Source organism: Antennarius striatus, chromosome 16 (genome assembly GCF_040054535.1).
Source record: "Antennarius striatus isolate MH-2024 chromosome 16, ASM4005453v1, whole genome shotgun sequence".
Lineage (NCBI taxonomy): Eukaryota > Metazoa > Chordata > Actinopteri > Lophiiformes > Antennariidae > Antennarius > Antennarius striatus.
Genome location: NC_090791.1, coordinates 4,176,603 through 4,190,635, shown reverse-complemented (window position 1 = coordinate 4,190,635; position 14,033 = coordinate 4,176,603). Strand labels below are relative to the sequence as shown.

The following is a 14,033-nucleotide window of genomic DNA, read 5'->3' as shown; positions in this document are numbered from 1 at the left end:
ACAAGTTCTTTCACGTATGTTGATGCCATACCTATTTGTAAGGAGAAGGATTTATTCCAAATATAAGATGAAAAACATTCATGTTAAACTTCACGGCGTCACAAATGCTAAAGTGAGACCAGAGGGTTCTATTTTTCTAGTTTCAGGCAATGTGCTTCAAGGTATTTCGACCTATGAATAACAGTTTAATAAAAGTCCAACGTCCCAATAAATCGATTTAATCTTGGCCCGGGCTCATTAGATATCAAGAGTGTATTTGTTCTCGGACGAACTTTGGCGTTCGGGGGCAGAAAGCGACGTATACAGATGTGAATGGTGATTCAGGACTGCCTCCCTCTTTATGATGTGAAAGGAAAGAAGAGCATTTAAAAACTCAAACTATTTTCTTGAAGCAGCAATTTTCTTAAAATTTTGTTTCCTTCGTTTAGATATGGGGCAAGGTTTTATTTCCTTTGACTTACCCACACTATATCTCAATGATACATCTCAAAATAAAGATTAAATATGTGAAATAACAATAATGCTAGCCAGGCAGTTAGCTTAGCATTAATGTGGTTTTACGCCACTGTCCTTGCAACATACCAGAGACATTGGACCATACAGACTGGAGTGTTTCTTAGGGGTACATCTACACTTTCCGCTCTTTTCTAGCATTTATGCTAAGCTACTTTAGCTGTCTGCTACTGGCAGCTTCATATTCTCTGTTCATACATTCATGAAAATAATCAAACTTGACCTGAGAAAGCTAAAAATAAAAAGCATTTGCCAAAATGAACTTTTTTATTCACCCACTTTTTTGCATCACAGTCGGAATATCTATTCCCATTAATGAGGTGTTTAGATGCAGGCAAGATGACATAGATGTCCCTTCAGACGAGAATATATATTTTCTTATTACTTGTGTTTAATTGAAGGTTATTACCCTCGAGATAGTTGACATAAAAATGTGACTTTCTGTCAAGCCAGCTATGATTTAAAGATGGCTCCTCCATCCAAACACAACACATGATTTTACTATAATATCTTCACGAGTTCCATTCAACTCTTCTTTGAATCAAGCGGTGAAAAGCAGAAATCCACTGAAGGTGTTGTAGTTCATGCCGTCATCGTAGACGACCCTATTAGTGCCCAGCTCCACGAAGACGCTGTCTCCCACCTCGAGATGGATGACAACAGCGTTGCTGCCCATATCGTTGCCGTCCGGCCCTGACGTGTCCCAGACCGACGCCAGACGCTCGCCGTTCTTCATAAGGCTGACGACGGAGTTAGCTGTAGGATTGAGGTTGTTGAACATGGAGAACCGAAAGAAGTACACCCCTTTGACCAATGCAGTGAAAATGCCTGCCGGAAGAAGGGGAATGGTTAAAACCTGATAAGTCGTTTGTCCTTACCCTGTCTCCCAAACATTTGCTACCTGTTGAAGGATTGTAGTTACTGCCGATGTTGGAGAAGATCCTCTTGTACCGGAGTGGAGTGGGGGTGTTGAAAGGCCCGATGTTTCCAGAGCCGGAGTCTCTCAGGGCAGCAGAGAAGGCCACCTGAGGCTTACCTGAGAGTCACAAAGAACCATGAGAGGACAAAACTTGTTACATCCCATAAAAACATTTGTGGTTACCTCCCGTCAGACTCCGCAGCTCCAGGATACTGTTTTCCGCATTTTGGAGTTTGGACTCCAATAAGGTTATTTTTTCTGCCATGTTTGCAACTTTTTCTCCAATGGCGCCAACGTTTTGAGTTACAGAAGCAAGGGAGCAGCCATCATTGACTTTACCGCTGTTGTCATTGCTCTGCCCTTCGCATAGATATACAAACACAAGAATCAGAACTGCAACGATCTTCATGCTTGCCCTTATAGGTACTCACTGCCTTTTCAGCCGTGCTGTGAAACCTCTTCCCTTTTATACCAAAAGAAATTCCGCTTTCAGGAAACTCCCGAGTTGTGTAAATGAAATCCATAGAGATCAAAGTACATTATAGTCTTAATGGGCAACGTTTTACAGCCAGGAAAGAATAACAATGATAATGATCAATTGACACATAACACTATACACAATCCCAGATTACAGCAGGAAATGATTATCGCAATTTTGTGAAATGTCTTCACCGAGTGTCCCGGCTTGTTCTTGTTTTTCCAAGGTGAGTGATCAGATAACAGATGGTGAGAATAGGAATGAAATGCCAACATTATAACCTCTAAGTTTACGATTAGAGTACAGTCGCTGGCAGGATTTTGAACTAACAGCATCCGGGTCGGTATCAAATGTGAGGTTGTCAATTATTGTCCAAAGATATTTAAAGTGCTTGCTGACGTCAACAGCCTGACTATGAAGGTCAGAGGAGACTTCGTCCTGAAGTCAGTTCTTGAACTCTGTGGCTCCCAGCCATTTTGAGTTGAGGGAAGACATTTTTGGGTTTACTGTACTTAAAACATGATCTTATCATCAAGGACACATTTGCAGCAAAGGCCATTGGCTACTTTGCTGTTATTAAAAACAAGACTGACATAGATTGACCAAAAAAATGTTTTTAATTTCACTGAAATAAAAAAAAAGAGAACATATTACAAAATATAATTAACATGTGTAGATGTTTTGACACTGAGCAGGAGTCATTGATCTGTAAACATTTATGTTGAACATATTCATTTAAAACCATGCATTTATTCCGGTACTTAAAATAAATACATCTGTACAAGAAAATAAATTAGCCTGTTGTTTTCTGATAAATAGTGGCGTTCCATGTCCATGTCAACTCAAACAGAATATGCTAGTGTGTGCAAAAACGTCCGGCCTCTCGTGTGAGGGATCGGACCGTCACGCCGACCGCCGCTTCATCGGGGCGTCCTGCTGGTTCCAGTAGAGCGTCGCCGCCCGCGACTCAAAGGCACCGACCATCTGCTTCACCACTTCGTCGAAGAAGAGGTTGGCCAACTGAGAGTGCAGCAGAGACTTGAACTCAAAGGATACCTACGGAGGACAGAATTCGTAGGTTATTTTGTCTGCAAAACCAGTAATTCAGAATTTCCTTTAAATCATCCCAATGGACAAAAGGGTCTGCCGGCAGCTCCTGAGATACCGCCAGATAACTTTGTGTAATGAGATTTTGCTCTACACCTTCACTTAATCCATTCACAACACAACGGCAACCACTTGGAATAATCTGGTCTCTGTAATCCCATGAAGGAGGTCACGGATTCACTGGTGCGTCCGTTTTATCCTGTTCATTGTTAAATCATAAACACTCGTCACCCAGCTCAAATTCATCGGCCGAGACTGCCAAACAACATGACCAAAAATAATCATTTCAGTTTTATATACTTACAAAGAATTCTACTTTGCAGGAGTCCGGCTGGTCTTCGTCTCCAGGGGCAAACTTCCATACTGTTTCGAGATGGCTGAAGAGAGATCCATCAGTGCAAACGGCCTGTTTCCAAAGAGAAATGAGTGAGTACATCAATGAAACGATTACTTGTTGTGAACCCAACAAAATTTAGGTGGTTATTTTCTGCCATTACAAGGAAAAGGACTTACTCTAACTTTGTGGTTTGGGACAAGGGTGACCTCTGAGGTGTAGCGCTCCACAATGGGTGGAAAACCGATTTCAAGTTCTGCCAGGAAGTCAGTTTCTCGTTTCTTGATGATCCGAGACTTCTTGCACCAGGGAACGAAGTGGCAGTACTGGTCAACTCTGGACACCACATTGTAAATCTGCTCTGGAGTAAACCTGAAAATAATCACAGCCAATGAGATTTCAGGTCTACTTTGATCCATTTACTTTACTCAATGAGTTTGGATAAAAATCAGTCAGCAATGCCAAATGAACCGAGTCCATGGCCACATAAGCCTTGTAAATGATTACTATGACCTAACAAACAAAGCAAATGTCGATGAATAGCGATGACTGAACTTCAGGAAACTAAACTGAACATGCCAGCAACTGCGTGATGGTTTGAAATCCACTATTCCAAACCAGCGTCAGTTACCACATATTTTTTTTAATCCAAGTTATTCTTTTCAGCTCAGTTCCCAACTCTCAAGTCATAAATTAAACCTCGATAAATTTTTCATTATCTGTGATTTTTAACACATATCTCAGAAAACTCACCCCATCGTCCGGGATTCCCTGTATTCCATCCTGCGGGTGTTGATGGAGGCAGCCAGGTTAATGAAGCTGCGGCTCGGCGTCAGGATGGTGTCGGAGGGGGAGTGAGGTAGGCTGGTCCTTCTCGCCATCAAGGCCGCAAAAGAGCCCAGGTGTCTGGACGGATGTAAAATCACCATGTTGTATTAATGGGAGAGATCAAGGTTAAATCTGACGTCACTGAACAACACGACGTCACTAGGAGGAACAAGAGCGTCGAGTTGCTCGGTTACGATCGCCACCGAGAACACCCCCCCCCCGATCGCTAGGCAACGGTATCGATTACGTCACAGCTTCTGGGTGGTCACGCGAGGCAATTGGGGTCATTGTTCCCTTCACACACGAGCCTGGAAATGAACTCCACGGAGCAGAAGAGCGATTCTTCTGGAATGCTGCGCAAGTAAGTACGTTTGAAATGAAACAAAAAGATCAGAATTTGAGTTATTTCCGTAATGAGTGTTATCTAGAATCACTTACGCAACACGCCGGCGCTCCGAGGCGAAAAGGAAAATTCTCCAGAAGCGCCACAATGGAGGCTCATGACCACCGCTCGGTTGAAAATTCCGTTTAAAAATCCCAACTCTCGAATGGGAAACACGAACACGGATAAAAGCCACGTTTCGGTACCAGCTCGACCGATTTGAAAACGCGAAGTTAAAACGTTCCGCCCTGTTAGCTTAAAAAAACTCGAAGCGTCCACTCACTCACTCACTCACCTGAAAGTTGTTCGTTTCGTGTTTCCACGCAGAACTTTTGAAGAATGAGCTTCCGACATGTCCAGCAGCGCCTTACAGATGAGAGGAGTCTTTTTGCAGGCCATATTTTTAAGTTTACGGTACGTATAAAACTAGTCCGGGTTCTAAAGAGGTAAGTCTGCGGCTACCGGCAGAGTAGGAGCGGAAGCTAGGCGGCGATCCGCTCCGGCTATACTTAAACACCGCGTGACGTCATGGGCGGAGCTATGCGTGACTCTGACCAATCACAGAGAAGCGCTGAGTAAGTTTAAAAATTATGTTTAAATTTCGAGCGATTGAGATTCGTGTATTAACCTGTATTTGCTTGTTTGGTTCGATTGCACAATTACTGTTCAATATATTTATTTGAATTCGGGAGTCAGAATTTGGGTGTATATCCGGTTTAAAAGGCGGAACCAGATTTTATCTTCTAATTTTAGCGAGTCCCCTCCCCCACCCCTTACATTTTCTAAGAATTCTAAGGTATTAGAGTAGTTGTTGATGATAAAAATGGCATAACTGTTGTGTTGATCGCATCATGGATTATAAATTATCATTATATAAATTATAAACCAGATCCAACTGATTTAAATGGGTTTCATGGGGAACAGCATTTAACAGAGCCTTAAACCATCTGCATCTAGGAACAATGTGAAGTTTAGACGTGAGGTTTTCTTGTTCCAAATAATAAATTAATTTGTTGATCTGTGAGTGAGAATCCTAAACTCATCAGCCTTGTTTTGATGATCTAATAGAATTCTGATGGACATGCAGTGACCTTAACCTCAGGTCACAATCTTACAAGCTAGATTCTAGATAAAGCTTGATTAAATTAAAAAAAACAACAAAAAAACAGCTGCAAGCCTTTGATTTATGAACTCCACTGGGTTTTACTTTGAAAACTGCAAAGGTTTCATTCCAACACAGAACTTCTATTTACACTTTCACCCTTGTAGCACACACAGACAAAAGAAAATGCTAATTATCACCCTATTCAGTGTTTGAATCACAAACAAAAAGGGTTGAAAGGAATTTGAGACACTTACATAAGCGAGCCAAAGTACACCACGCTGTGTGGTTGAGCTCGTGAACAAGTGAAATAAGGACATGCTGTACATGTGACACAACTGGACTTTGGTGTCATATGATTAAAGGTCATCGTGTAACCTACATTCAAATCAGCTGTACAAATGTTTAAAGTAGAGCAGTGATGAAAGGATCACCAAAAAGCAGCATTCTAATGCAAGGGCAAATATAAAAGGAGTATTTAATAATAGAGCAATGCTTCTTTTAATTTAATACAAGTTTCTGCAGCTGTTTTTCTTAACCCTTATTATACCGATCTTCATAAAACTCTCTACACTGAAGGGATGACACCTTTAAGTGCATCTGGATTCTTTTAAAGCTGTTAGGTAACAAAGCTGGTGGAGGACGATCCATGTCAGGATCTTTGCATGAGAAAGAAGCTATGTGATTAGCAGGGGATTAAATGACCTACATCTACCCTGTCAAAGATAGGTTGGAAACACAATCCGCAGACGTAGAGACAAGCTAACCCGTCTCAGGGAATACAACAGCACACTCAAGTTTTTTGCTAAAATTACAAATGCATTTATTTATACAATCCACAAAACTAGACAACAATGGCATTGTGATGTTACTGTAGCTCAAGAAGATGTTCGTTCACCTGCTGAGATCAGACATATTAATGACTGACAGGCTTTTCACTCAGTCAAAACACTTGCTGGGAAAAAAGGCTTTCAAATCTCCATAAAAGGTTGCATCAGGTTTCATGTTAGTCGCTATGGGTGAAAACTGAGCTGTAACTGAAAATATGACATCATCTATTCATGAGAGAACAGCTGACCAGAAGGAGAAGTGATATTTCCAAAATAAACAGGCTGTTGTAATCTCTGCTTTCCCCTTCTAACCTTTTTGTAAAACAAGTGACTATTGGTCAGCTTTAAGTTATATCAGCTGAATTTGGAGGTCGGAATAACAAAGGAAACAAACCCTGCAGCAGTTAACCTTTATTTTGAAATGTCAGCAATATTTCTCACAGTAATTAAGTTAGAACTGCAAAATGGGAATCAAAGGTAATTTACATTACTTCAAAAACTCTTGTGTCACTGTTATTTTAAATTTCAGGTTTTAAAGAAGTACAAATAAGCTTTTTTCATTACACATTTCAAACACTCTGACTGGTCTGCATCAACTTATATAAAGAAGCAACTGGAGAGAAAAAATGGTGAGTCTGGATGAGAACCAGTGAGCTGATAAAAAGCAAGATGTGAAAAATTACTGTTCCTCATCAGAGAAAATTATTTTGCTCATTGCGCTGATGTACTGCGAGCCATCTGGTTCGTTCAACTTCAGCTTGGTGAGAGGTGGTACCACGCCACTGGTGAAGTATCTGAGTGCCGGGTTGGGTGAACGGATGGCATCCAAAAATACCTTGGAGGCAACGACAGACACACCATTGTGGTTAGACGCAAACCAGTGTCTGCATTACGAATAGTACTATATGAAAATACTATATTAAAAAGAAAATCGTTTTCAAATACTGAATTGTCTAGATTAAGTTTAAAATATTAAGAAAGGGTCATTTACTTTATTTTTATGCTTAAATTTGGTCTGCAGTTTACAATCGGGCCTTACAATGGTACTTCTAGTGAGACTTTTTTGGCTTCCTTGTGCCAGAATTTATCAGAAAGATTCCTATTTCTACATAAAAAGTTCAGACATGTGTAACAATTGAGGGTTTGAGTGCAATGTATTGTGCAAAAATTGAAAATACATTGAACTCACACTGAATTTAGCTTCTGATTGCGGAAAAAAATGTAACGCTGACTGATCCCAGGAAAGTTCAAGGTTTTGTGAATATTCAAAACAAGTAAAAGTTTCTAACTGCAGGTATGGAAAAACTATTAAAAAAATGTGAAATTTTGCACTTTTTATCAAAATCTTTTGAAAGGCAATGTTTTGGAAAGATTTGCTGATTATTTCTGAATCTATAAAAGTATGGAGACAGTGGAGAGCACTGCTAGCCAGGCTTCAGGAACAAAATATTAATTAATGTCAAGGACAATCATTAAAAATAACTGATACCCATCTCTAATGTGGTTGTCATCTTCAGTAAATATAAAACATACTTTTACGATATCCTCAGTGTCCTGCGCCGCATTTTGGAAAACGGATCCACAGTGCTGCAGGTATTTTTCATAGAGGTTGAGCGTTTGGGTATCGACCAGTTGAAGAGACGCATCCCCAACCTCTGCTTTTTGCAGGTTGACGAGGAAGTCGGTGTTGACGGGACCGCATTCAATGAGACTCACGCTGTAGACGGAAACACTGACTCAATAGTCTCTCCAAATCAACATTCACAGCATCTTCTCTATAAAACATTCAACAAACTTTAAAAACTCACTGGATGTTGAAGTGTTGCAAAAGGATAGCCAGACTTTCACAGGCTCCCTCTATCGCAAATTTGCTGGCGCAGTACACCTCATTAAAAGGGAGGCCTGCAAGGGAGGGTGAAATATTGAGATGGGTTATTATGGCAATTCTACGCATGGCAGGAAGCGTAAACATGATTTTGTGGAATCCTGACAAAAAACTGCACGTGTGGAAAGTTCATCAACCGCTTTGCTCATCTCACCGTGAAGCCCTCCGGTGCTGCCCGTGACCAGGATTCGGCCCTTGCCCTGAGCTTTCATATCTGGCAGGAAAGCCTGAATGGTCTGGATGGTGCCTAGGAGATTGACCTCCAAAATCCGCCTCATGGAGTCCAGGGACTGGCCCTCCAGCGGCCCCATCAAACCCACGCCGGCGTTGCACACTGCAAGTGGTGAGCGATTCCATTAACACACACGTTCCACATTTTACCAGAGTGACAGACTTTCAGGGCATACCCAGAATATCCACGTGTTTCTCTGCAAGCCTGTCCTTGGCATCCAGGATGGACTGCCGGCAGGTCACATCCATTTGGAGAATGTCCAAGGTGTCCCTGTGCAGACCTTTGACACTCTCTAAAAGACGCTCCTTCTTGGCCAGGTTCCTCATGGTGGCGTAGACTGAACAGAAAGCACTGCTTAGTGTTTTAATATAGATAAAGAAACCTGATGACTGGTCAGAGGCGGCTGCGGTTACCTTTGAACATTTTGTTGGGGTCGGAGGCAAGCCGGACGGCCAGGCTGAGACCGATCCCCGAGGAGCAGCCCGTGATCAGCACCACCTTCTTGTCCATGGAGATTGGTTTGCTGCCCCTCTGCTTCAGGAAGACAGCAGCCGGAGGAAGGAGGATGAGACAAACCCTTGTGAGATCCTTCCAGTGTTTTCATATATCACAAGGCCAGTCGATCCTAAACATCATCTCGTTATCAGACACCTGCAGTACTCCCATGTTTTTTCTCATGTCCTTGTTAGCGATATTTGATGTTGTCTATGGAGACGTGGGAAACATCTCCAGCTTTATGTCTCCATTGATATGGGTGAAAATGACGTTTCTTGTCATTTTCTTCTGTCAGGTTGCCTGACCTTTTTTCCTTGAATGTTTTAGATCAGAAGAAAACAGACTGGACCCTTCCTTTGTGTTGTGCCACTAATACGAGCACCAGATGGCAGCAAAATATAATATCACTCCTCATACACACCATTGGTTCAGTCACACTGACCTCTTTCTGCTCCATCCACTACATTGTGGTAACGAAGCTGGGAACGACCACAAGGGAAGGGAATCTTTTTTTCCTAGGATTATGTTGTAAGAAATTCTTATTTTTAAGTTTTGTGATTCAGGTTTTGCCAGACGAACATCCGAATAATGCCCAGAATACTTTTTATGACTATGTGTCAAAGTAATCTTGATTCAAAGATGTGCCATACTTAGTTTTCAACTGCATCTCAACTAATGAAATCACAGAACAATCTAGATGACCTTTGGAGTTTGATGTATTTTCCGAGCACAGACTAAGGAAGACCTTTCCTTTTAAGACATTCATTAACGTTAAAATTGGAACAAATCAATATTTCCAAGAAACTCAAGAGCAGAACTAAGGTATTTTGTAACGTTCAAATTTGTTTCTATTAAAATCGCCATCTGAGGTTTGAGGCGTGTTGAGTGAAGATTACATATATCTAAAGGGGAAGCTCATTTCAAGGCAAGAAATTCCAACCACAGACCAGATTCAGACGTAAAGCATGTATTATTATTCTGTTCAAGTGATCCATCATGGTTCAGAGCAGTGACTGGAAAATATGTGGTGTGATTTCAAGATTATGTCTCTCACTAGGTGGCGACAAATCCTGGAGAACAAACGAACGCTCATCTGTCCATTCTAATTTGAATACATTTAACATGGCTCTCTGTTGGTGTGTATCTAGCTATCTATCATCCGTCTGTCTTTCTAGCCCATCCATCCATCTACCTATTGTCTCTCTGTCTGTCTATGATTTTTTTGGCAGTAGAGTAAAGTGCAGATTGGGGGAGTCGAAGGCAGCAGGCTGGCCTTGTGCTCATACAGTGGTGGTGGTTGTGGTAGATAGTGTGTGGTGGTGGTGGGGGATAGGGGTGGAGGCACAGATGGAGTCACGTTGGGACAGGCGGTCCCAAACAAACACACACAACAAGCGCATGGAGCTCTCAAAGAGCAACTGTCTGTGGCGGGACGTCCCATGTGAGAGAGAGGTGGACAGAAGTGAAGCAGCTGAAAACGTGTTGCGGTGCATGTGTGAGTGTGTGAGTGTGTGTGTGTGTGTGTGTGTGTGTGTGTGTGTGTGTTATGCTGAATAAAGTGCAACTGATTCTCTCAATATCTTGCCAGCGCAGGAAACAAAAATCAAAAGAAATCGGTTTCATGGCATTTTGCAGCTGAGACGATCAAAGGTGCTGCCTCAAACATAAACTGATTAGGAAAATAAATCCCCTTTTTGTTTAAGATATCAGATAAAGGAGTGCAATTTCTCTAAAAAAAATTGCATTATTTACTTTTGCATGAAAAGTGAAGCCATTGTAGAAATAAATGGTTGAAATCAGCGTCTAGATTCATCCCCGTAAACAAACTAAAGTGAACACGGTCAGAAAGGATATAAAACTTTACAAACCTTTTAACTAAAAATACCGGCAGCAGGAAGGGAAAAGCATTGGGAAAACCGACATTTTTATGAGTGTTTCTGCCTCCAAATAAGTCCATTTTATAGCGTTTTCACCTGACAGGATATTAATTCCTCTCTGCCCGTCTCACAGGTTTATGTTTTACTTTATAAAGCTCAGTTGGACCGTTCTGGTCGTGGTCCAGTGGATTTTATCACAATAAGTCCACGTCTGTGTGATCAGATCAAGTTACCATGTCTATGACCTTTCTCAATAGACCACAGAGACATTTAATGCTGTCTTCAAATATAACTTTTATAACTTAGTGAAGTCTACAGCCTCTCAACTGTTTTTATATTTCCCTGGAGGCCGAACTATTTCTGGAGTCACTCCAGAGTGTCTCCTGTTTTCATGTGTAAGTGGGTACTTAAGCTCATTGCTCACAGTTAAAATAAAAATCTTAAAGTAAGCTGTCGATTTTCTAGAGATGATTTGTGCTTGAGTGCCGGAGATGAGGGCTTTAATGTTGGATGCTGCATCAGGGACGTGTGGTAAAAATAGAAAGCATCCTCCCCCCTCGGTTCTGTGAAACCCATCCAGCCTACAGGACAACAGGCAGCACATTGAGACGGAAAAGGAATTCCCTCCTCTGAGAACGTGATCCAGGGTGTTAGAAACTCCAACCCGAGAGCTATAACTCCATAAAACCTACTTCTGAACTCCTGACTGACACCGTCAGTCAAATCCGGTTTCTGTTCCAATGATCTATGGTGAGTTTGTTTTACTGCAAGAGAGAGAGAGAGAGAAAGGCTAATATAGCATTAGCGAGACTCACTCCTCTCTGGTTAAGTCATCATGACTGCAAAAAAAAAAAAAGGAAAGCGTGTGCGGAAAGTATGAATGGTTTGAAACACGTAGAAGCCCGGTCAGCACATTTCCAACTTCTAATCGAGCGAGTGGAATTTCCTGAGCCCCCTTTAAAAGAGCACAAATGTAATTATTGTGGAGCTCGATGATTCTTGCCTAATTGTTTCGCTGGTTGTGTTTACACCAAAGTGAGAAATTTAGCCTGTCCAGAAGTTATTAATGAGAAAAATGCCAAAGCGTGACGCCAGCAGGTTTCTAAAAGAACAAAGAGAAATTTTTATTTTATTTTATTCAACATTTATTTATCCAGGTTAGCCTCATTGAGATTAAGAATCTCTTTTTCAAAAGGGACCTGGAAAAACAATTTATAGTTGTATTTCAAATGGCCTATCAAACTTTCCCCCCGGGTAAAGTCAGGGTTAAAGGTCAAATGTAACTCAGGTCGTCATATACATATGTTCTCCCAGAGTTTTTGTTCATAGGGTGATGCAGGACTTAGGGTCGCCTACTAGATTTGAGGTTTTACGTCAACTTTAACCCTCATGGCCGCCATCTGAGCTGCATTCCTTAAGACCAGTTTGAGCACAAAACCCCCAGGAAATGTCAGGAATGGTGTCATGGGAAATGTCCGCTCGGTCTTTAACCGGCTGTTTCGCTCATATTGGTCGGGGACATCCTGTTCTGTACTTTGGTCTCGAACCAGATCTGACCTTTAATTAATTTAAGAGCACTGATACCTCCGTCAAAGCTTGCGTTTCCATATGTGTGGTGACAGACAAACACATCTGATCTCTACTTTGGAGACTCAAATCAAGCTCGAAAAACACAGAAAACACAGCTGAAGACTGTTGACTATGTGTGACACAAAGAGTTAAATGCATGATGTATTTATCTCCTCCATCCTGGCAGTCACCCTGTTTTCTCTCGGTGCAGCCGGCGGGAACACGAAGTGCTCCATCATGGTGGAATGAAGGGATGGGTGGTGTGTCTGGGCACGACTCATGACTCATCAATGCAATATATGAACACTTTTTAGCTGTACATGCAGGCATGTTTCTTCCCCCTTGCTGCTGTACCTTGGCACAGCTTAATGCTAAATAATCTCTTCTTTTTCCTTAAGGCCTCACCGTCTCATCCTCACAGCTACACCGATGCGATCAGCGTCACCCTCCACCTGTCACCTGGTTACCGTACTCTGTTGACTGTTGAGTCTGGATTTGCTGTTGCTAAGCGTGATGACAAAACATGATGCAACTCGTTAGCATGTGTGCCTTCCCACCAAAGTAGACGCGTTTCATGCCCGATTTTTGAAGAAGCTGCAGATATCTTTAGCTTTTTTGAATGCTTGATTTTTTTTCTGAAGCTCCTCTCTGCATTCTCATGTGCATGTGTCAACCAAATACACTTACTGTGGCTCAAACATGCTTACAAATCACACAAAAGTAGATTAGCATGCTCTGTAGGTGAGATATATGCAGCTCGCTGGTCCCATAATGACTTATTGTCCTGGTATGTTCCTGTTTTTCCTTTTGTTTTTTAGCTTGTCAATGATACCCCACCTATTTTATTAGGAATGCCTGTATGACAAAGCAAGACATTTTGCCACCTCCAGCCAAGAACATAGTGTTAAAAAGATTTACACCTGTATTATGCAAACCTGTTTCAAGCTCATTAATGCTATGCTGAGTATATCAGATGTCCTCAGTGTGCTTTTTCACCTGATCGCAGGAACACAGCGTCCCTCTCCCAAAGCAGAGCCATAATCTTTAATACTTCCACAAATACTTCTCTCACATGCCTGAGTAGACAGAAATGTCGCCCGCCTTCATTTCTGTCATACCTCTTCCTGTTTCTCATCGGCTGACGGTTATTGTTCAGGCTAGTGTGAGAAAGAATTCCCCCTCAATCAATGCTCCACCTGGTATTGGTGGAACTGTTTCAAGTTTCTGGGCGACACGTTTGTTTTTCCGCCCCACCTCCTGCTGTCATTTCAATTAGTCTCTGTGTGTTTATAGTAAACTAAACTATGTCTACCTCCACCCAATCTCGCTTAGCATCCTACAGGTTGGTACGAGTTGAGTACGCGTTTGAAAAAGTGAGGATGCAAAAGATGGGAGCATCATTTAAACTACATTTATACACCTTTTTACCCCAAATATACAGTATGAATAGAAAGGTAACAAACACGCACCAGTGCAATCACT

At 41.7% G+C, this 14,033-nt stretch overlaps 4 protein-coding genes across 5 annotated transcripts in view; 1 reads left to right on the top strand and 3 right to left on the bottom strand.

Moving 5' to 3' along the window:
• Positions 1 to 770: 770 nt before the first annotated feature.
• LOC137610068 (complement C1q-like protein 2) lies at positions 771 to 2,370 on the bottom strand. The gene is made up of 3 exons (XM_068337496.1): positions 1,616 to 2,370; positions 1,415 to 1,549; positions 771 to 1,341 (listed from the first exon to the last, which is right to left on the bottom strand). The coding sequence occupies exons 1-3, from the start codon at positions 1,839 to 1,841 to the stop codon at positions 1,055 to 1,057; spliced, it is 648 nt and encodes a 215-aa protein (XP_068193597.1). The 5' UTR covers positions 1,842 to 2,370; the 3' UTR covers positions 771 to 1,054.
• A 138-nt stretch (positions 2,371 to 2,508) lies between these two features.
• Positions 2,509 to 5,056, bottom strand: si:ch73-141c7.1 (coenzyme Q-binding protein COQ10 homolog, mitochondrial). The gene is made up of 5 exons (XM_068336753.1): positions 4,857 to 5,056; positions 4,105 to 4,257; positions 3,531 to 3,723; positions 3,322 to 3,423; positions 2,509 to 2,966 (listed from the first exon to the last, which is right to left on the bottom strand). Exons 1-5 carry the CDS (start codon positions 4,958 to 4,960, stop codon positions 2,814 to 2,816), a joined length of 705 nt encoding a protein of 234 aa, XP_068192854.1. The 5' UTR covers positions 4,961 to 5,056; the 3' UTR covers positions 2,509 to 2,813.
• Positions 5,057 to 6,896: 1,840 nt separating this feature from the next.
• On the bottom strand, positions 6,897 to 9,048 carry hsd17b1 (hydroxysteroid (17-beta) dehydrogenase 1). Of its 2 annotated transcripts, XM_068336220.1 has the most exons (6): positions 9,024 to 9,048; positions 8,786 to 8,947; positions 8,533 to 8,712; positions 8,302 to 8,395; positions 8,027 to 8,210; positions 6,897 to 7,328 (listed from the first exon to the last, which is right to left on the bottom strand). In XM_068336220.1, the coding sequence occupies exons 1-6, from the start codon at positions 9,031 to 9,033 to the stop codon at positions 7,173 to 7,175; spliced, it is 786 nt and encodes a 261-aa protein (XP_068192321.1). In that variant the 5' UTR covers positions 9,034 to 9,048; the 3' UTR covers positions 6,897 to 7,172. The 2 variants fall into 2 exon arrangements, with proteins under 2 accessions (XP_068192321.1, XP_068192320.1); XM_068336219.1 differs by lacking the exon at positions 9,024 to 9,048 and having other exon boundaries at positions 8,786 to 8,943.
• The window catches only part of stk17al (serine/threonine kinase 17a like), a 26,349-nt gene continuing 21,018 nt past the window's right edge, over positions 8,703 to 14,033 (top strand). Inside the window, exon 1 of the mRNA XM_068336217.1 lies at positions 8,703 to 8,721. The gene's annotated coding sequence lies outside the window, so the exon portion shown is untranslated. The remainder of the gene's footprint in view (positions 8,722 to 14,033) is intronic.